The sequence below is a fragment of the Leptonotus elevatus genome, chromosome 5, assembly GCF_054856555.1.
Source record: "Leptonotus elevatus isolate MCC_2025b chromosome 5, RoL_Lele_1.0, whole genome shotgun sequence".
Lineage (NCBI taxonomy): Eukaryota > Metazoa > Chordata > Actinopteri > Syngnathiformes > Syngnathidae > Leptonotus > Leptonotus elevatus.
Window position 1 is genome coordinate 507,233 of NC_141243.1, and position 22,248 is coordinate 529,480.

General features: G+C 46.3%; 1 protein-coding gene across 5 annotated transcripts in view; it reads left to right on the top strand.

The window, feature by feature from the left end:
• taok3a (TAO kinase 3a) overlaps positions 1 to 22,248 on the top strand; it is a 34,213-nt gene that overhangs the window by 6,752 nt on the left and 5,213 nt on the right. For all 5 annotated transcript variants that reach the window (XM_086075888.1, XM_086075890.1, XM_086075892.1 and 2 more), the window contains exons 2-17: positions 5,423 to 5,565; positions 7,749 to 7,933; positions 8,974 to 9,045; positions 10,168 to 10,269; positions 10,366 to 10,411; positions 10,489 to 10,585; positions 11,653 to 11,766; positions 12,607 to 12,698; positions 12,788 to 12,881; positions 14,405 to 14,486; positions 14,756 to 14,923; positions 14,996 to 15,166; positions 16,603 to 16,704; positions 20,011 to 20,247; positions 20,463 to 20,591; positions 21,809 to 22,012. In XM_086075888.1, the coding sequence (XP_085932014.1) occupies positions 7,802 to 7,933; positions 8,974 to 9,045; positions 10,168 to 10,269; positions 10,366 to 10,411; positions 10,489 to 10,585; positions 11,653 to 11,766; positions 12,607 to 12,698; positions 12,788 to 12,881; positions 14,405 to 14,486; positions 14,756 to 14,923; positions 14,996 to 15,166; positions 16,603 to 16,704; positions 20,011 to 20,247; positions 20,463 to 20,591; positions 21,809 to 22,012 (1,842 nt within the window). In that variant the 5' untranslated portion in view covers positions 5,423 to 5,565; positions 7,749 to 7,801. The remainder of the gene's footprint in view (positions 1 to 5,422; positions 5,566 to 7,748; positions 7,934 to 8,973; positions 9,046 to 10,167; positions 10,270 to 10,365; positions 10,412 to 10,488; positions 10,586 to 11,652; positions 11,767 to 12,606; positions 12,699 to 12,787; positions 12,882 to 14,404; positions 14,487 to 14,755; positions 14,924 to 14,995; positions 15,167 to 16,602; positions 16,705 to 20,010; positions 20,248 to 20,462; positions 20,592 to 21,808; positions 22,013 to 22,248) is intronic.

Consider the following 22,248-nt stretch of genomic DNA (forward strand, 5'->3'; position numbering starts at 1 on the left):
TTCTTAATGCATGAACCTTCCTGTTTTTTTGGGTTAATATTCATCCAGCGGATTTTTTCTTTCGTAGCTCACCGTGAAGCCGCTGAAGGAATAAATGAAAGATGCAATTAATCATCGTCATGATTGTAATAATGCGTAATAAAAAAAAAGAAAAGAAAAGAAAAGACAACAGATGACAAAACAACAACAACAGCATTTGTAAGAGTTTGGCAGGATTCTCGCTTTATTCTCAGAATTCTCACGTTAAAGTCAGTCTCGCTTTATTTTCAGAATCATCTCAGAATTCTGACTTTTAACGTGAGAATTCTGAGAATAAAGCGAGAATCCTGCCAAACTTTTCTCTCCTCACTGGCCCTGATCTTCTTCCGTAGCCTCCGATATGAAATGCTCAGTGACTTTTGCAAAGCAGGACTGCAAACATTGCATAAACGCGTGCGTTGTTTTCCCCCCCGTCACCGTTCCGAAGCAAACGGTCTGAAAATGACCCAAATAGGAATCTATTTTTATCTGCTTCCACGCTGTAATGTGTCATGTTTGGCCTCAAAGGGTGTTTGTGAGGCTGCGCTGCTGCCGTTGCGGCGGGCAAGCAAGATGGAGGTTTTGCTTTGATTGATTGATTTTGGACCGCGAGTCGAGTGGAAGATTGAGAGGAAGAGGTTGTTCTGAGCTCCTGAATCCATTTGGAAAGCTGATGACTTTAACGAGGAATGAAAAGCCGAATTCCCGGGGCTGGGGAGAGAACCCAACCCCCCCCCCCCCCGCAACCCCCCCCCCCCCCCCACCAAAAAAACCCAACAGCCAACCCTGGCGGGCCCTTTGTTGCGGCGTGTACATAATTGATGGCGTGGGCGCGCATTTGAAGACGACCACCGTGACGACGAGGCAAAAAGACAAGAAAGATGACTCGGTGGCCTACATGCGCGTTTCCTCTTTGGGCTTTCCTCTCCTTTCATCTGGCTTTTTTTTTTGGCCCACTTGAGGAGCACAAGCCTCATTTCACGCAGAGAGACAGCCCCCCAAAATTGCAGCCGGAATGCAGCAAAGATTGCTAAATGTCACATTTTCATGCAAGTTAAATTTGAAACGCGTCTGTGCCACTTTGATGCAGAACCCAGCAAAAGTTATGTTTTCACACAGAACTCCTGCACAACTCCTGCGCCTTTTCACACAGAACCCAGCAAACGATGATGGGGAACTGATCTTAGTTAATTAAAATAGCAATGACAGGCAGAACTTTCAACTTTAATGTCCGTTTAACTTGACAACAGGCCGACATTTTTTTGGGCAAAAAATCAGCTGGTGTGTGTGTGGGGGGGGGGGGGGGGGGGTATTGTGGGTATTGAATGTCATTAACTTTGTCTTATTTTGTAATGTGTTATGTGTAAAAACAAATACAGTCAATTTGCCGATTTTAAATGAGGTCATATTGACCAATTAAATTGGCCAACCGATTAATCGGTCCAGGCCCTCGCGGTATTATTTCTTAAGGGAAAACAACTATTGGATGTTACTTAGTTGCCTGTTTGCGTAAATAATTCTCAAAATAGCTGTCCATGAATTCTAAATGAAAGTTAAAAGTTATAAATTTTGCAAAAGTGGAGCAGTAGCGAGAAGCAGCGGCCGTCGTGAAAGTCGTACCCGCTCGGCAACGCTCGCTCGGGCGGGCGCGCCTGCATTAATCTTTCTGTGACTCTTGATTAGAAAATCCTGGTGGGCTTTAAAACTCACACACACACACACACGCTTGTCTTTGTGTCATCGTGGGGACATCGCATTCCCCAACTATGAAAAACGATTGCTTGCCGCCATTCCTTCCCCTCACCTCAACCACCGTAACCCAATTCAAACCTAAACTCTAAAACCAAGTCTAGACCCTCAAAAAGAGGTCTGAATTTGTGGGGACCACCAAAATGTCCCCACAATTTCAAATCAGTCCCCACAAATAGTTAAATCTGTAAAAACACGCATGTATGGGCCCCACAATGTCGCAAAGACAAAAGCGCACCCACGCACGCACACGCACGCGCGCACGCACGCACGCACGCGCGCACGCACGCACGCACGCACGCTTGTTTGCTGATGAAATGACTAAAGGCCGCGATGATCACGTGACGCTCATGCACGTCTGTGAGCTTTTTTTCTTCTTTTTTTTTTTGGATACATGTGTAAAGGCTTAGAAGGCATTTGCACACTAACCGCCTCCCAACCCCCCAGCCGGCCCCCCTTGCCCCCCCCCCTTGCCCCCCCTTGCCCGTTTCCTCGGTGCTGGTATGGTCTGCCGGCTGCTGTGACTCACCAGCCGGCGCGTGGAGGATCCTGGATAAGACACGCATATCTGACGTAGGCGCCCAAACCTCAGCGATGACATCACCCGAAATCGTCTCTGGTTTCCAAACATAACCGAGTAGCGAACGGACTGACTGACAAAAAAAATCAACCCAACTAACTAAAAAAAATCAACTCAATGAGCAACTGACAGGAAAAAAGATGACAGAAAATGTTGATCTGTTTTCTTTCAATGGTGGCCGCAGGATAACGCGGGTGCGCCAACGTGGGTGCGCGGTTGCAAGGTTTGGGGACGAGTGTTCGGGAAAAAGATTTCCAAATTGGGGATGAAAGATTTCAGTCCGTATATGCAAAAGTCTTCAACATCAAAAAGAAATAAAACAAGAAGAGGCCGTTCGAGAAAAAGATTCCAGAGACGCTCCACAAAGTGCGTTTGATGATTTTTGAAGTTTTTGTTGACGTCTTTTTTGTGTGTTTGTTTGTTTTAAGAGTGTTTGTGTCCAGAAGATGCGCTGATTCTTTTGGGATGGTTTGAAAAGTTTCCCAAAGATTGTTTTTGCTTTGGCGGACGCGCAATCCTCCATTTTGTAAGCCGAGGCTTTGGCGCGTCGTTCCGCGCGACGAGGCGGCCGAAGGGAGGCCAGAGTCCGAAGTCCAGAGTCCGAAGTCCAGAGTCCGAAGTCCAGGCGCGGCTCCAGAAGGACTGGCCTTGAATCCACGCTCGCGCCCTCGTCCGGGTTCGCAGCTTCGCGCCGGCTCCGCGTTGGGACGGCTCCCCGCTGTCCGCCATGTCGTGACCCATACGGTCAGGCAGCCATTGTGTAGGGTTGTTGGAGGTCGCCCCGGCCTGTAACGCGTCGTCAGCGTGTCCCGCGATGCATTTTGAAGAGGTTGAAACCGCCAGTGGTCACAAATGAAAGACAAACCTTTTTCCATTTTCCTTTTGATTTTGGATACGAGACCAAATAACGGAGCTCAAATTTACAATCAATAATGAGCAGCTTCAATTCCAATTGCCCCGTCAAAGGTGTGACGTCAGTGTTGACAATGTTTTTTTTAGTTTTTAGGGGGGTGGGGGGGGGGGGGTCCCTGACCAGGTGTTCCGTAAGTTTTAGCAGTGTTGACTTTGTCTTCTTTTCCTTTCCTGAAACTGGCGTCGCCTCCTCAGTTACGAGTTGACCTCATTTTTCTTATCGCGCTGTCGGCAGCTGTTCCGAACGATAATCCCCAACGTTAAATCTTACTCGTCCAGTCTGCTTGGCGGGGTTAGCGCTAATTAGCGCGCTTGTAGCCACTGGCAACCGGCGCGCTCGTCATTTTAGCGTCCCAAGATGGCGCTAAGCATATGTAGCGTGTTGGTGGATTTACGGCAATGTCGGCCGGGCCGTCGGAATCGCGTGGAGAGACGTTAGCGCTATCGTGTCGTAGCGCCACGCGACGTAGCGAGCCGCGAGCTAATAAAATGAAGGTGCTAATAGACTAAGTTGCTAGCTAATGGAAGATCCGACAAACGGAAGTAGAAAAATAACACTCAAAGGAACATCTAACAATTGTCCGGTGGACGAAATGACAAACTGTTTAACTATGTAACTGACTATTTAGCTAAATAGCAAACTAACCAACGAGTAGATGGACTGTCGAACAAACGAAAAAATAAATTAACAAAGAACAAATGAACTAACTAACTTTTAACTGGCTGGTGAGCTCGTAGATGGAATAAAACCGAGTAAGTGACAAACGAGCAAATGGACAGATTAAATGAACGAACTATCGAGATTGCAGATGGACTGGCCGAATGTCTGGCTAATGTTAGAGTAGAGAATATTTTGTATTCTACTCTTTGCGTGTTCAATTAACTGAATGGTGAGATTCTGGTGAAGAAGTCCCTTTGTAAAGGTATCATTTTAACAGAAGCTTCTGATCACTCAAAATGAAGACACTCAAACCGTGTTCCGTTCAGATTGTGTGTCCCTCCTTCTTCTGCACATCATTATTTATTGAAAAATGGGTGAATACGAAAAGTCTCCTCCCATCAGCAAGTTCTGCAAGTTCCCAGGAATACAAATCAGATTAGAGAAAAACAATAATACATCAGCCTGTCTCTCCCCTCTTCCGACTGAGACCGGTACCAGACTACACTCCCTTGTAGATAATAGTAGAAGAGGAACCCGTTGCCCTTCTTTTCTCATGAGAGGGACAGATAAGAATACAATAGACAATTCTATTCATTGAGCTACACAACTATAACTAAATCCAAAACGGCTAAAATATAAATTGAAACTGAAAAACAATGTTAATAACTTAACACTAACTAACTATATCACAAAGTCATTGGACAGCTAGTAGACAGATGGACTAACAATGTCATTAATTAGTTGATGGACTAACCAACTAATGGCTATCTGGCTAACAAACTAGCTGACTAGCAGATGGACTCACTAGTAGTAAATGTTTTGAAAAAACAAAGTAAACTAACTCGCAGAAGGGTTGATTGACTAACTAATCAACTCACTAAATAATGTAGTAATCGGCTAACATAGTGGACGGACAGATGACGACAGACTGACTAGCTTGCTAACTAACTAGCTGACTAGCGAATAGACTGACTGGTTGACTGACTAACTAAATAAGATGACTGGCTCGCCGGCGGATGGACAGACTGACACCAAATGGATAACTAGATAGTTAGCTGGCTAAGTAGTGGATCAAGCGGCTAACTGCTGCGGCTAACTAGCGGCTGGCCGGGCCGTTTTCACGCGTGCGTTCTCAAGGCATCCTTTGAGGAATTTCTTGTCGGTTTGACGAGAAGGAGCCGAGGAAGCAACGTTTCCCGGCGGCTCCTGCCACCGTCGGTTTGTGTTGTAAATGATTCAGCGGACCCGCTCTGTATTTTTATACATCCATGACGCGCGTGCGCTGCGCGCGTTTATGGATATATTTTTATCCCGCTCTGTCCTCTTTGCTTCTTTTATTATTCAATGCGCGCCCACGCCGGGATCAAAGCGGCAAAACCACGCAGGCCGCGTTCAAGGCCGCGTTCAAGGCCGCGCCACTTTTGACCACTTTGCCGGTCGGCCGTCTCGCTCGAGCGCCGAGAGCGTCCTTTTTTCAAACTTTTCATTCCTTGCGCTTTCAGGAGGAAGAAAGATGTCGTCCGAGAGGAGCGCCTGCGTCAAATGCGCTTCGGCTTTCAAGTGAGGACAAAACCGGAGACGGGCCGCTGACGCCAAAGACGCCAAAGACGCCAATCCATCCCGCCGGCGCTACATTCACACACAGGTGAACACGGCACCACGATGCGTGCAGTCGCTGAATGGAGCAGGAAAATACGATTCAATCAAGTTTTGGGGTCCAAACAGAACAAAAAAACGGGTATTATTTAAGGTGCTGCTTTTGACACTCGTATGGAATTGCAAATGTTATATTTGAAGTGTTTATTTATTGAATAGAATTTCCGGCGTTCTCTGACATTGTTCCGCCTCCCAGCGCAAAGGCTTCCCGCTCACAAGACACGCGAGCGGGCTAAAAATAGATGAGCTTTCGGGCTCACGCGACGTCGGCACAAACGAGCGCCGGATCCAAACGGCTCGCGTTTGCCGCCGTGTCTTATTTTTGTCCATCCGATCAACGAAGACATTGATCAATTGCGCAAAATGATGACGTTGCACTCGATCGGCACTTTTGCATTAAATATCGACCGACGTCCATCAGATCGGCGCAAAGTCTAACTCAAATACTTTTATCGGTCGAGCGACTTGATTTGCGAAAGGAAGTTCGGTTTTGACTGTTATTGATCCAACGATATGAGAAAGACTCCCGTATGTTGTCCGACTTTGTTGCCCGAGACAAGATCAGCCCGAATGCGGTGTGATATGGCAACTTTGCTTTCAATCCGCAACAGACATGTGGATGACCTCCGTCATGGTGTGGGGGCGGGGGGGGGGGGGGGGGGGGGGGGCGACACGGGACCCCGCGGCGCGGCCGCTGCTCCAGTTAGCTTGGCTGCGCAGGCGCACAAATGCGCTCTCATCTGGCTTCCCGCTCGCTATCTCTCCGCCCGCCGTGGAATCGGCCGATGCAGCCGGCCGAGGTCGACGCGCGCGTGCGTGCGCGCGCGCGTGCGTGCGTGCGCGCATACGTCAAGTGTTTGTTCACGCTGACGCGCGCGCACATACGCAGTGTCCCGCCCGCGCAGACGCCGCACATCAGCGTCAAGCTCGTACAAACTGCATTTGACGTGCACTGCGCATGGCCGCCGATGTCGCGTAACGCCGGCGTCGGGACCAACGAAAGCTTGTACCTCCAAAATGGCCGCTTGTCAGGAGAGCCCCAAAAACACGTTTGTTCAACAAAGAGCGCGAGACATTTTCAACGCTTTACTTTGGTCAGTGATTTCTAAAAATAACACACACACATTGGACTGACCAATAGTATAGATGATGATGATGATATTATTATTATTATTATTATTATTATTATTAGGGCTAGACCTAATATCGGCGCCGATATTGGGCATTTTGACAAATATCGGTATCGGCCTTTTTCACAAATCTGACAGTCAATAAAAGGAAAATCTAAAACCATTTTAATCTCAGAGAACTAATTATTTAAATGACCCAAGGAACCTTCTGAAACTTTTGTTTTTGTTTGACATTTTGAAAAATAAAAAATTTTCTGTAAAAAACTATAGAGAGCTAACACTTGTTTAAGTGTCCGTTTAACTTTTTAAGACGTACTGATAACCTTGGGAGCTCCTTGAACATTTTTTTTTTTTTAGAAACTTCAAATGAAGTCTTTTGTCTAAGGCAGGGGTGCTCAAGTCGGGTCTTCGAGAGCCCCTACCCAGCCTGTTTTCCATGTTTCCCTCCTGCAGCACAGCTGAATCGAATGATCAGCTCATCAGCAAGCTTCGCAGAAGCCCGATAACGATCCTGATCATCAATCAGGTGTGTTGCTGGAGAGAAATATGCAAAAGAGGCTGGAGAGCGGCTCTCCAGGACCCGACTTGAGCACCCCTGGTCTAAGGTTTTAAGAAAGAAAAAAAACTTCAGTTTGAAACTTCTGAAAAATTGTTCAATAAACATGCTTTAAGACATTACAACAATGTCAAGATTGCCATTTGTATTTTAAACATTTTTTTTTTTTACTGAAAATGAATATCGACTTCAAATATCGGTTATCGGCCTCCTTGACTGCTAATAATTGGCATCGGTATCGGCCCTGAAAAAAACACATCAGTCTATCTCAAATTATATTATTAACAGTTTAACTACAGTTCTTGTTCTTACTCCTGTTTATCTTGGGTGTAATTCCACAGTCGACCACTAGATGGTGACATACTATTTAGTTTGACATGATATGAAATTGAAAGAAGAAGCATGAAAAACAAGAAGTATCGAGCCGAGCCGAGTTTTTGCTGTAAATTGTTGGCGTGCAACTTTTTTTTTCCTTTTGCTCCGCAGTCCTTCCTGGTGTGGCCGACCAATGCGGGGCCGGTCGCGGGCGCCCCCAAGCCATGCCGTCGTCTACGCGGAAAGGGGCGCCCAAGGACCCCGAGCTGGCCGAGCTCTTCTTCAAGGACGACCCCGAGGACGTCTTCTGCGACCTGCACGAGATCGGACATGGCAGCTTCGGGGCCGTCTACTTTGTAAGTCCTTCTTGGCCACGCCTCCAGCGAGCCGCGCCCAAATGAGCGGCAAAGTGGCAGGAAACGTTGACATTTTGGGCCGATTCCGGGGCTCGTACTTTTGCAAAAATTCCTTCAAAAGAATTCTTGCGACATGTTAGCATCGTTGGCCGAGTCCTTTTCAAACATTTTCAAAAAAACAAGTTTGCTTTCATTCATCCTGGATTGCTCCAAATTTATACAAAGATTGGTATTTTATAAAAAAAATTGTTTTTAAGCAAGCACTTAAAATGGTGCCAGTAAGTCAAAAGACTTCATTTGAATTTGGACAATAATGGTCGGGACACCGGAACCGTTGTCGTCAATCCGTCATTATTTCAAGACAAACCAAACTGCAGTCGTCAAATCCAGCGACGATATTTGACATGAGCTTCCGTAAAAAACAAACAAAAAAAAACAAATCCATTTTATTTTCGATTTTAGGCTTAAAGAGTCAATTTCACTGGTCCGTCTTGTCACAGCGTCATCGTTATGATTGTGATGAACGACTGAGTTGTCAATTGATATTTTCCAAATAAACAAACTTTATTAAAATGACACACGAGATTTTGTTACATTTTGCGAATTCTGAAGAACTTCTTCTTCTTTTTCTCCTCCCTCTTCCGCCTCCCCTTCTTCTTCTTCTGCTTCCTCTTCTTTTTCCTCTGCCCCTCCCCCTTTTCCTCTGCCCCTCCCCCTTTTCCTCTGCCCCTCCCCCTTTGGAGTCTGAGCGTGACGCGCAAATCCAGTTTCAGTCGTCAGCAGAACGGTCGGTCGGAACCGAACCGATTATCGACAATTACGTTGACGGATGAAACGCTTCCGGCGACGGAATTTCAAAGTTACCCGTCATTCATTATTCGTCGACCTTCTGTCAATATCGACGGCGTGCCCGCATCCGTCAGTTCGCGCCATTCGGCCATCGAAATGAGCTCGGCTGGACCGATGGGCCAAATTGGCAAATGTTTGACTTGTTGCTGCTGGCGCCGTGAAATGGACTGACGGCCCGCATTGTCACGCAGGCCCGCAACTCGTATTCCAACGAGGTGGTGGCCATCAAGAAGATGTCCTACAACGGCAAGCAGACCACTGAAGTAAGACAAGTCAACTGCTCATGTTCATTTGATCGGCCATTTTGAAATTTAGTCTCCGTTTGGATCCAGTTCCTGTCACGCTCGTTCGCTTTTATCACCGGTCGTCAACCTCATTCCATTTTTATAAATATAGCATTTTCGTCTTGATTGCCGTCCGAGAAAACATCATTTTAGTCCAGCGACAATCATTTGAACCTTGTATCTATTTTTTTTGGTCAGCCGATAAAGTTGAACATTTCAGATCTGAAACAATTTCCCATCAAAATGTCTCTCATCTTTTTGATGTAAAACAACTTGACACCCAATTCCAGTATTTCAACAAGTGGCTACTGTGGCTACGAGCTAGCAAGTTAGCCAGCAATAGTTAGCGGTCGGATTAACATTAGAGCCGTTGATTCATGTTACGTTCTAAATATATTTTTTCAACTTTTCACGATTCATGTTACGTTCTAAATATATTTTTTCAACTTTTCACTGTGAATCACCTCCGGTCTGTCCCTCGTGCTTGTGCACGTTGCACTCGCGAGCTGCAGATTTGCAAGGGGGCGTGTCACTGTGTGTCACATGACCGTGTCACAGTGACAGATTAGCAAAGTCAAGATTTTTTTATATCCTTTTTGTCTCGTTTTTGTTCATGAACTAAAATGTCCATAGATTTTAGTCCAGTTTTTATGATGTGAAGTACATTTTCATCTCGTCGACAAAAACGCATTCTGATTTGGTTCCGGTTCTTGTTTTCGTCGAGTCTCGTTTTGTTTGGATGAAAAATGTGCCTTGACCAAATTATTTTTCTTTAGTTTTTGTCGACCAAATGAACACTTTCAACTGCAAAGGAAGACACTTTTGAAATTGGCTGCAGAGTGCAAAGAAGTGCACAGGAAGTCTGCCATTTTAGTTTGAAGCAGCCATTTTAGTTTGAAGCAGCCATTTTGGCCACGCCAGATTTGATCCGATCGGAATGACATCGGAAGCACGCGTACTCGGCAGAGGAACGATCCGAGTTTGGCCCTCGCGTGTCGGCACGACGGCAACGTTCGACGCTTGGCCGCAAAACCTCCAGGCCGGCGTTGAGCGCCCTCTCGTGGCCATCATTGCAATAACCGTTGTGGTTTGGTTGCGCAGAAGTGGCAGGACATCATCAAGGAGGTGAAATTTCTGGGCCAGCTGCGGCACGCCAACACCATCGAGTACAAAGGATGCTACCTGAAGGACAACACCGCCTGGGTGAGCGTTTGTCGGCCCGCGTGCCTGCACAGCGCCACCTGTCTGTCAAACGTATGCAATGCAAAATGATCTTTTCTTTCTCGCGCATTTCCAAAGCTGGTGATGGAGTACTGCTTGGGTTCCGCATCCGATTTGCTCGAGGGTGAGGACGCCGTTTGGATGGACGCGTCCGTCGATACGTCTTGTCATTGTTTTTGTTTGTGTGTGTGCGTGCGTAAGTTCACAAGAAACCACTGCAAGAGGTGGAAATCGCCGCCATTACCCACGGTGCCTTGCTCGGATTGGCTTACTTGCATTCCCACAACATGATTCACAGGTGAGCAGAAATGCGTGTGCGCGGGAAACACAGCGCGGCCGGCGACCTTTGCTCTCCGTATCTCCGCATCATCTCTTTTATCAATCAAGCCGCACGGCCGAGCAACCTTTGGACGGTCGCGACGCAACAAAACACAAACGGCCGGTGATTCGGGGCAACCTTTGGAAATGATACGAGAAACAAAACTGGCGAGATCTGAGGATTGCGTTGGGCGGACAAGACGGCGCGTACTCGGCAAACGTGCCGTTTTATCACCACAAAAACAGAAGAGACTTTATTAAAGACGCTAAAAATGAATAGAAATATTGTGCAATAGAACTTGATTTTGTGATGTTTTGTATCAAAAGAAGATCATTTGGGAGCAGATGCTAAAAAGCGTCCGTCTGGCGCCGCCATCGGGTTTCCAAAAGTTGAGCATTTTTCATTAGAGGCACTTTTGATTTGATTTTCTTTGCTTGTTTGTCATTTTAATTGAATTCTCGAAAGACTCCAGATGGAAATCGTCAGCATCTGCTGCAGATGTTGTCCTTTGAAATGAACCAAATGGAAGCTTTTGTTTTTTTTAAATTCAGTTACTTTTAGCTCATTTTCAGAGCAAGTTTATTTGTTTTTTATTTTTGGGAAAATGTTTTTATTAGTATTAGTTTGACTTTTTAGGGTGTATTTGTCCAATAAAAAAAAATAAAAAAAAGTAGCCACTAAGTTTTATGTCATAAAGTAAGAAGAAGAATTGTCAACTGACTTTTGGACTTAATTTCTTCTTCTGTATGTGCAGCAATCACAAAAAAAAAAAAATCAATTTTCAATCAACCTCCAAATCTCATTTCTGACATTTTGGAGTTCATTTTATAAACGTAAGATGTACTTTCAGTCAGCGGTAGTTTTTGTTTTTAGCATTTTATTTTGACTTTATTTTGTTGATAAACGTGTTTTCTATGTTGGTGTTCGTTATTTGGATAATTATTGGCAGTGATGAACTTTTTCTGATCTTTTCTTTGTGTTTATCGCTGCCTGTTAACCGTCAAATGTTTCAAAGTTTGTTGAATGTTGCTTTTGCGCGTCTTCAGAGACGTGAAGGCGGGCAACATCCTGCTGACGGAACCGGGCCAGGTCAAGCTGGCCGACTTTGGCTCCGCCTCCATCGCCTCGCCCGCCAACTCCTTCGTGGGGACGCCCTACTGGTGAGACTTTCACATTTGGGTCCAAGTTTTTTTTTTTTTGGGGGGGGGGGGGGGGGTATCTTTTTATTTTGTTTTTGTTTTTGTTTTATTTGTATAGCTTTTTATATCTTTCGTTTTATTTTCATATCCTTTATATCTTTTTTTGTGTCTTTTATATCTTTTATATTTTTTTATATCTTTCGTTTTATTTTTAGGGTTTTTCTTTTTTTAAGTTAAGAGTTTTATCGTTTTTTTTTAAAGGGTTTGAAACATGTTTTTTTATTTGAGGGTTTTTCAAACAAGGTTTTTACATTTTCATCTTAGTTTTATATATATATATATTTTATTTTTTTAACCAATAGTGAGCACATTACCTGGCATCAACATTCCGTACTCTGAAATGTTTCCTTTCCCTTTGATGTAATGCTGCTGTTTTAATGAATGTTTTTTCTTCATAGAAACGGAAAAGACACCCTTTTAAAAAAGTAGCAGCATTTTTTGTTTTGACATTTTGGAAATGTTTCAATTGGATTTGCGAAACAATTGAAATGTAACCCAATCAGACCCACATTTTTTTCTGCTGGGCAATTTTTTTATTGTATTTTTTTTCCCACATAAGAACGACATGTAAAAAAATGTGGGGCGGTTTTCATGTTTGTATTTGTTATCGCGGGCATTAGGACGCGATGTAAAGTGTTTATCGGTGACGTTTTGAACCTGAACGTCATGCAAAACAACCTGCGATTGCGATTGGTCAGCTCGGATCCAATCAGGAAGCAGAAGTGTCGACAAATGCGGGTCGGAAATCCTCGAGTACGGCAAGTGAGTCCTTTTTGGCCCTGCCGTGTTTTCTGTGCCCAGGATGGCCCCCGAAGTGATCCTGGCCATGGACGAGGGCCAGTACGAAGGCAAGGTGGACGTCTGGTCGCTGGGGATCACCTGCATCGAATTAGGTCAGCGGCCCGGCCCGGCCCGGCCCGGCCCGCCTCTCCGGGCTCGACTTTTTCCGTCCGTCTGACTTCTGGTCTTGCTGCGTTTCCAGCCGAGCGCAAGCCGCCCTTGTTCAACATGAACGCCATGAGTGCCTTATATCACATCGCGCAGAACGACTCGCCCGCCCTGCAGGCCAACGAGTGGTAAGACGCCGCCGACGGACTCGTACCGTGAACGAAAATGTTTTCCTTTTTCTCAGCTTTAGTGTCGTATTTGCAAATGCACGGACGAGGATTCGGGCCAGTGAAGAGAGCGGAAAAAAGGAGTTTGGCGTGATTCTCGTTTTAAAGTCAGAATTCTGACGTGCGCACGTAACCACGAGGTGGCGCTCAAGCACGCGCCCTCTCGGCCTGGACGTTCGTCAGTATTCCCCGAAATAAAATCCAAATCTCTGAATTGGCCTCTCAAATAGGATCTCATATTATTGTAATGGCTTTTTCAGTCGAAGCGCACGGTTGATGTTTGTCTCATTTTTGAGAGCAAATCAACAAAAAGCTGCCATTTGGACGGGGGGGGGGGGGGGGGTGTCGACTTGTCCTGTCCACTTTGGCGTCCCTCCACCGCCTTCTTCTTCTTTTAACACGTTAAATCCATACCACACTTTTTTTGCTCATTGTTTGAATGGTTTTGTCAATGCGCGAACGTCCGCCCTCCAAATTCGATGGATTGCTTTTGATCCGATTCGCTGGGACCAAATCAACGACAACCAATCATGGCTCGGTTTGCTGGACAAACCCAGAAAACAGGTGAGCCACGATGACCTGTTTCCTCAGCGCAGGTGATGTCATCTTCAGTCGACAGCAAGTGAACGCAGTTTGTTTTCAAAGCTATTAATTGAACATGAAAAATAAGGAAGTTGTCAAATGTCAACTTTTGACTGCTTAAAATGTCTCAATGTGTCAAGTGTCCCTTTTAAATGTGATTGTCGGGAATTGATTACTCCACACAATTTAAAACAACTTGCATCGGAAGTTTGGGAGTGGAATAGAAATTCGTGCAGTAAATACAATATAATATCATATGATATATTATTATTATTATTATTATTTCATCATTTATATAAATATCAATAAATGAATAGACAAATATAAATAAATATTATATATATATATATATATGTATCATATGCATAATAATAATATAATAAAATAAAAAAGTAAATCAAATGAATACTAAGTAAATGGCTAAATCAAATCAATAAATGAAGAACACAAAATACATCCGACATGAATGCGAAGATTTAGTTTAGTCATAAGCAGAAGAATTTTTGCGTCCCTCCTGACGCGACGTGATGTTTGTCACGGCGAGTCGCAATCCTGTTTTATTGATGATGATCAGCCGTCCGCCGCCATCCATTTTGATTCTTGTCGTCCAGCATCTTGCTCATCGTCAGATGGCGAAAACAAAGCAGCATTTATGCGTTAAGATTGAGCGTTATGCAAATGAGGGGAATGAGGTACGAATAACGCAAGCGATTGTGTTTGCTGCTGATGGCGCGTCCTGCTCGCTTCAACGAGAATTCAAAGGAAGCGGCTGCTGCATCGGGTATGATCGTCGTGGACATTGTGAGCAAAAATGGCCGCCCGTGCCCACGTGCCAACATTTATGGAGCAAAAAAAGTTGACGATTGTTTGGAATCCAACATAATTGCTGCATTTCTGTGCAGGTCCGACCCTTTCCGAAGCTTTGTGGACTACTGCCTGCTGAAAATTCCTCAGGACCGACCCTCGTCGGGGGAGCTGCTACGAGTGAGTGCTGGCGGACGCTTTTTGGACTTCCCAGACCTGGTTTTGTCACCTCTGACCCCCGGTTGCAAATTGGCTCGTGATGAAATTGCTTGTAAATAGTTCTAGCGACTCGACTTTGCGGACAAATGAGCAAAATTGCTGCATCATGAAAACGAGGGAGCCGTTTTCCTGCGTCACTCACGGGCGCCATCCAACCGAAGCCTTTTTCCTTTTTTTTTCCATTTTCTTTCTTTCTTTCTTCCTTTCTTTCTTTCTTTCTCTTCCCCCAGCACGACTTTGTGCGGCGGGAGCGGTCGCCGAGGATCCTGCTGGACCTGATCCAGAGGACCAAGGACGCCGTTCGCGAGCTGGACAACCTGCAGTACCGCAAGATGAAGAAGATCCTGTACCAGGAGAAGCACAGCGGGCCCATGGGGGGGAGCCAGGAGGACGAGGAGGTGGGTGGCGCTCCAAATGCGGCCGGGCCGGCGCCGGCGTGCTCGTGGTGACTTTGTGGCCCGGCCCGGCAGGACAGCGAAGCGGCCGGCCGCAAGACCGGCAGCCTGGGCAGCAACCGCTCCATCCCCAGCGCCTCCGTCAGCACCGGCAGCCGCAGCAGCAGCGTCAACAGCCTGCAGGAGGTTCTGGACGACCCGCACGACTACGCCGGCACCCTGGACTCGGCCGCCCGCGCCGACGAGGTATTTCCCGCCGCAAACGGGCCGCCGGGGCTCAACTCGGCTTCCCAGACTGCGAGCGGGCTCGCTTTGAAATATTGTTTTGACATATTTATATCATATCATACATATTTGATATATTTTTCACAAATTTAAGGAAAAAACTGAACAAGAAGATTTGACTTCAATTTCAAAGATGTAAGATTTTGAAAAATAAACAAATAATGCTATGCCCATATCGAGCGCAGTGGTCTTGAAAATAGTACTTTTTTTCAAGCTGTAATAACAATTTTCTTAAACTTAGGGGTGTGAAAATGAGTGCGTTCATTTCAAATTCCACTCTTCTTTTTTTTTTACGTGCGATTAATGGCTGCCGCGCAAAACCTGTGCTGGGAACTTCAATTCCAGTCGCAACGCAGCAGACGCGTCCACGCCAACATTTCAATATATCATAATTACAATAATAATGCAGATATTTGTGGAGATTTTGTTGTTGAAGTTGTTTTTTTTGAAAAATGTGCAGAAGTTACTTCACATTAAATACTTCAAACTGGCCGTTAACACTCAATTCCAAGACTGTTTGATCAAATAAGATCATTAAGTATCTTAAAATAAGCACAATGATCTTGTGTGACAATTTCGTTTGAAGTAACATTTACGTGTCAACGCAAATTTAGGTCAAATTTAAGAAATGATGTCTTACTTAAGATTTCAGTTTTTGCATTTGGGCAGCAGGTGGAGTTTTCTGCCTAGACGGGCTGCGGTCGGTCCTCGTCAGATGTCGCAGTTAGCTTGTCATCAGCATTCTTCACGTGTTCCTTTACTGACCGCTACGAGGTTTGGTTGGTCTGGAAGAAACACGGAAGACACAAATGATGTGGCTTCAGCAAGTGGAATTTGCCGCCTAAATGGGCAGCAGAGGGTGGATGTCACAAAGTTAGCAGCATGTTAATTGAACTCCACCTTTTGCTACCGCCTGATTGTCCCGAAGCAAAGCCAGGGTGAAAGGTTGCATCAGCAGGTGGAGTTTGCCGCCTAAATGGGATGCGTTGACTGGCCAGCGGACAACCCAAAGTTGGCATGTTGGATGTTTTTTTTTTTTCTACCACATTCTTCCAGAGTGTTGCCAGGTTCAATTTCTCATAAAGCAATTGAGACCGAATTTTTTTCTGTTTGCTGCCTAAACGTGGTTCCAGCAGCTCACGTCTTCTGGCTAAATGGGCTGCGTGAGGTTTTTGGCAAAGCTAAAATGACAATGCAAGCTGCACCCTGAATTTTGTTTCTTTCCGGATCAATTTTGTCTTGATGAAATTTGAGCAGTAGCAAATGCAGAAGCCGCGAGAGTGATCTGCCTAAATGGGCTGCAGAGGCTCCTCGGCTGCATGTTGTCACTTTACGGACTTGATTTGTGTCCAAGAAACCGGCGTGAAATAAAAACGTGCGTGTTTGTTGTGTGTCAGGAGCAGCAGTACAGATGGGACGACGGCATGCACCCCAAGAGCAGCCAGGCCCAAAACTACAAGAACCAGGCCCGCTTCGCCACCATCAAGTCTGCGTCCTTGGTGAGTTGTTTGTCCCGAAAAAGACTACGGTTGTATAGTTACATGGCTTCCTCCAGGAAACTCTCAAACAACTTCTGTCAAAGGCTCATGGTGAGACATCAAATACGTGGCAGCAGCAGCGTGAGCTTTCTGCCTCAACGGGCTGCATAGGACACTCAGTGACCGAGTGGACGTGTCAGCATATTACTTTGCTGCTTTCTGGACTGCTAGCATGTCTTGATATAGCTTGAAGTGACATGTGGCTGCATTAGGTGCTGTTTGCTGCCTAAACGGGTTGCATGAAACACACAGTTTGAGTGTCCCAAAGTTAGCCTATTCTCTGTTTTGCTCGTATTTTGCTTTTTTCACGGACTTCCTCCATGGCTACTTTGGGCTTGCCATGTCAGAGGCGTAACATTTGTGGCAGCAGCAGGTGGGGTTTCCTGCCTAGACAGGCTGCGTGAGATGTTTGATGGACTTCTCAACATTAGCTTGTTAGCTGTAGCCGCACCTTTTGTTACGTTCCAGCCGTCGGGCTGGATTTGTCTCGAAACGATGGCAGCACCGGTTACGCGCGCACGCTTGCTTGCTTTCTGCCTAAAGGGGCTGTGGAAGATGCCGCGTGGAGGTCCCAGCTTGGCAAAATCGGTAACGTCTCGTTTTGTACATTTCCAAACTGCCACCAGTTCATCTTCGTTGGTTTTCTTGAATCGCCGGCAGCGTCGAGTGTGCAGTTTGCCGCCTAAACGGGCTGGGTGATGCCTTCACTCTTTTCCTTTCACGTCTCCTCTCGCTCGTCTGTTGTCATAGAAACAAGATGGAGTCAGTAGTAGGAAGTCGTCGCGCTTTCACGAGTGCTTTACAAACCTTCCCTCGAGCGCCGTGTGTGTGCGCGCGTGCCGATTGCTGTCGGATGACATCATCTTTTTCCCGCGTCTTCGGGCAGGTAGACAAAGAGACGACTGCTGGACACGCGCGCAGGCGCGAATCATCATCGTCATCATTTTGTGAGCCTATTGCGCAACAAGAAGTGCCCTCCGTCAAAATGGCGCTCTGCTGCTGTGAGGGCAAGGGAGGGGGAGGGGCTCCAGGGGTTACTGGAGGTCAAAGCAGAGCAAATTCTGAGCGTGTTTTGGGGAAAAGGACTTTGGACTGGGCCAACCCGCAACTGTGGATACAAAAGAAGAACGATTGAGTTGAGCTTTGATATGATAGCAAAAGTATTAGCCCCCCCCCCTTGAGCTTTCTGACCTGTTGCCGGACGCTAATCTAATTTCAGGCTTCAAACTTAAAGATATTAAAACTACAGCAAGTGTGATGTAAGTCCGGTCCCTTTCGTCCAAGACAGGACAACATTTCAAATTGAGCGTGCAGGAAATCAACTAACGTGCAAAATCGGCAAAAATCTTGATGACGGTTTGGCAAAGGCAAAGTGGACGATTGCCAATAAAAACAATCAGTCGGCCATCTTGCAGGACGATTTGATCAAGTTGAAGTTGTTGCAAAACGATGGATGGAAAATATTTGCCGATGAATCGGAAAAGGTGTGAACTGTTTGGCGAGCCGCTTGCATTTGCAACCGCAGCTGAAACAAGTTTGGGCCGGCACGTGGCGCCGATTGGCCATCACAGGGTTAACGCGGCTGGTTGCTATTTGGCCCGCCCTCCCCCCCGGGGCCCCCCCTCGCCAGGGGCCGTCAATGAGGTATTCATGTGGCCCACCTGCTGCCCGCCGCGTCGCGCTGGCGCCACTAAAAGGTCGCTCTGTGCTCTCCTCGGCCTTTTTGCGTGCCCTGGGCGCCAACCAGGGCCGGCGTTGTCAGGGAAAGGGGGGGGGGGGGCGCTCTTGGGGCCCTCGGAGCTCGCAGAGGACGCCACCCGGGCCAGGGTGCCGCACACCGCCGCGCTCGCCGCCATGTTGGGTCGCAGGCGTTCGGGCGGGACTACTTACCAGAAGATGCGCAGCGAGGACGGCGACTTCGGTCTTCAGGTCGGCCCGCTTTAACGTTCCTTTTCGAGCACAATGATTGAATTGATGGAATCTGGAAGGCGGAGTTACAACATGAACAAATGTCGCTCCTCATCTGGGAGCTTTTTGTGAAAAAAAGAGTCGCGATAAATAGTTGGAGGGATTTGAATCGGACAAGAAAGGGGGAAGGAGTTCTCCGGGTCTCAAGACCACTTTTTAAGGGTCTCGGTCCGGTCTTGGAGTCAAAAGCATTTTTACCCGGTCTGGGGCAGGACCGACTCGGGATTTTTTATCAGGACTGGTCCAGACCAGGTCAGTACTTCTGTGATCTGAAGTCAAACAAGAAATTGGTTTCATTGAACTATTTGGAAAAACAACAAATCAGATTTTGATCAAAAACTGGTCCTTTTGTTCTGTTTTACGGAAGCGTGTTGCATTCATTTGGGAAAAAAAAATCATGTTTTTCTGACTCTTGTTTTTGGGGAGCTTTGAGTATTTAAAAAAATAATAATTTCTGCTCTTCTGAATATTTTTTTATGGAAGCACAATGCATTCACTTGAAGAAAAACAAAGAAATGTTTTATTATTTTTTGAGAATAAAAAAAAAAAGTCTGTTATTGAATAATTTTCTGTTTTCTGAATATTTTTTTCTGTTTAAAAAAAAAAGGTTATATCATAACAAAAAGAGAAAGAAATATTCAGAAAAACAGCACAAATGTTTAGAAAAGCAGAAAAATACTGAAAAATATTAAAAAAAAAAAAAATAAAAAAAAAATCAATAAAACAAAAAATAAATACTTAAAACAAATCAACCCCCAAAATACTCAGAATAAACCAAGCTTTTTTTTTGTGAATGCAATATGTTTCCGTAGAAAATAGATTTCAGGGCCAAATATGATGCCCGCCACCCTAAGCAGTTTCCGAAAATGGATGGACAGAACGTCATTTTTTGCATTCCAAGCCAGGAAAAGAAAGTGTGGCATCATTCCAAATGTGGCAGTTGCGCTTTGTTTTCTTTTTGTCCCAACGTTCGCGCGTGCGTGCGTGCGTGCGTGCGTGCGTCCTCGCGTCCTCAACGCGTCCTGCATTTTGTCAATCTTTCGACTGGATTGAGAAATGCGGGAGCGGCTGAATATCCCAACATTTGAATTTTTTTTCGAAAACAGGAAAAGAAAAAGTGGCGCCTCCGTCAACAAAAACGTCCGTTGTCTGTGTTGTCGACGCCATCTTGTTTTTGACCTTGACGGAACCTTTGAATGTCGCGCGAGCTCTCGCACAGCCCGACGGCTTTTGGTGGCCCCAAAAAAAAAAGTCGGTCGGTCGGCGCGATCGATCGACGGTGTCGGTTTTGTGCGTCAGGTGACCAAGCAGATCCACGAGCACGAGCAGGACAGCGAGCTGCGCGAGCAGATGTCGGGCTACAAGCGCATGCGGCGCCAGCACCAGAAGCAGCTGATCGCGCTGGAGAACAAACTCAAGGCCGAGATGGACGAGCACCGCCTCCGGCTGCACAAGGAGGCGGAGACGCAGGCCAACGCCGCCTACGTGGAGCTGGAGAAGTTGGCCAAGAGGCACGCCGCGCACGCCGACAAGGAGGTACGCCCACCGGCGCGAACGGCGGGGGGGAGGAGTCACCAGGGGGGATACTTGGGAAAAATGAGGACAACAAGTACGTATATTTGAAGCGAGGAAAGCGAGAAGGAAAAACAAATGTCGCGGATGCAAGTTTACAAATAAAGAAATAAAAAAAACACATGCAGACAAAGACGGTGTACGAGAATCCCGTGATGCTAACATGCTAACGCACGCAGGCAAAGTTGTCGCTGGCCGAGGAGAAGAAGTTCCAGCAGCAGATGGCGGCGCAGCAGAAAAAGGAGCTCAGCACATTCCTGGACACGCAGAAGAAGCAATACAAGCTCTGCAAGGAGAAGATTAAGGAGGTGAGCTCGTCGCATGCTAACTTTTAGCGCTGGGTCATCGTTTGTCTTTGATGTTCACGGCGGTTGACTGATCAATCTCAACGTGGCCGAAAAAAAAAAGAAGCTTCATTGGAGGTGAAATTGTTTTGTTTACAAAAAACATTTGAAGGCATCTTGAATTGTTGGAAGACCTCTTTGATGTTGTCGTTGACATCAATGCACTCAATTGTCTCCGTTTTCAAAAAGTTGTTGCAAACGTGAGACGTAGACATTGTTTGATGTGGTTTGACGTTTTTGTTGACAAGGACGTGTCATTGTTCATGTTATTGTTGTTGACAATGTGATCATTGACATTGTTGTCGTCGTTGAGGGCGTGTCTCTGATGCCATTATTAATGTTGACCTTGTCAATTAAGATGTCTTTGATGTTGTCATTGTTGACGTTGCAATTCTTATTGATGTTGACAATGTCGTCGTTGCCATTTATGACGTGTCATTGATGATGTCATCGTTGGCAGCGTGTTGTTGATGTTGTCGCGGGTGACGTGTCTTTGATGTTATTGCAGCTGTTGTTTCAATTGTTGTCGTGAGCACCAATGTTGCGTTGCTGACATTATTGTCATCATTCATGCCGTGTTATTGATGTCGTTGTTGTTGTCATTGAGGATGTGTTGTTGACAATGTGTCATTGATGTTGTTCTCATTGATTACGTGTTTTTGATGCCGTTGTTAATGCGGTGTTATTGATGTTGTTGACAATGTTGTTTTGACAGCGTCCTACATGATGCGTCTTTGATGTTGTCATTGTTGATGTTGCAGTCGTTGGCAATGTGTTGTTGATGTTAGTGATGTGTGTTTGATGTTGTTGATGTGGCGTCATTGATGTTGCCATCGTTGTTGTCGTTGAGCATGTGTCTGATGTTGTCATTGATATTGTCGTTGGCATTGATGGACGTTTTTTTATGTTGTTGATGTGATGTCAGTGATGTTGTCGTTGTCATTGAGGATGTGTTGTTGACAATGTGTCATTTTCATTGTTGTCATTGATGACGTGTCTTTGATGTTGTCATTGTTGCAAAACCGTTGTCGTCATTGATTGATGACGTGTTGTTGATGTGGCGTCATTGATGTTGTTGCAATCGTTGTTGACAATGTGTCGCTGACAAAGTTGCGTCGTTAACATTGTTGTCATCGCGGTTGATTACGCGCCTTTGATGTTGACGTTGTGGCTGGCGGCAGGAGATGAGCGAGGACGCCAGCACGCCGAAGAAGGAGAAGCAGGAGCGTCTGTCCAAGCACAAGGAGAACATGCAGCACTCGCAGGCGGAGGAGGAGGCCGACCTGCTGGCCCGCCAGCGCCTGCGCCTGGAGCGACACGCGCGCGCCTACAAGCGCAACGCCCTGCTCGCCCGACACCGCCTGGAGCAGGAGCACATGCGAGAGGTGCGTACGTACGCACGCACGCACACGCACGCGCGGCCCCTTCCCACCCCATCAAACACTTCCTGTTCCAAGCAGATTAGCGTCCGGGCGCTAATCCGCGCTCACGCCCCCAAAATGATGGCGGATTTGTCAAAGCGTGTGTGGGGGGGCGCGCGTCTGTGTGTGATTTCCATGTCAGCAACGAGCAGAGGCGTAGCTTGCCATTAGGCAAGGCAGGCAATTGCTTGGGGCCCCTT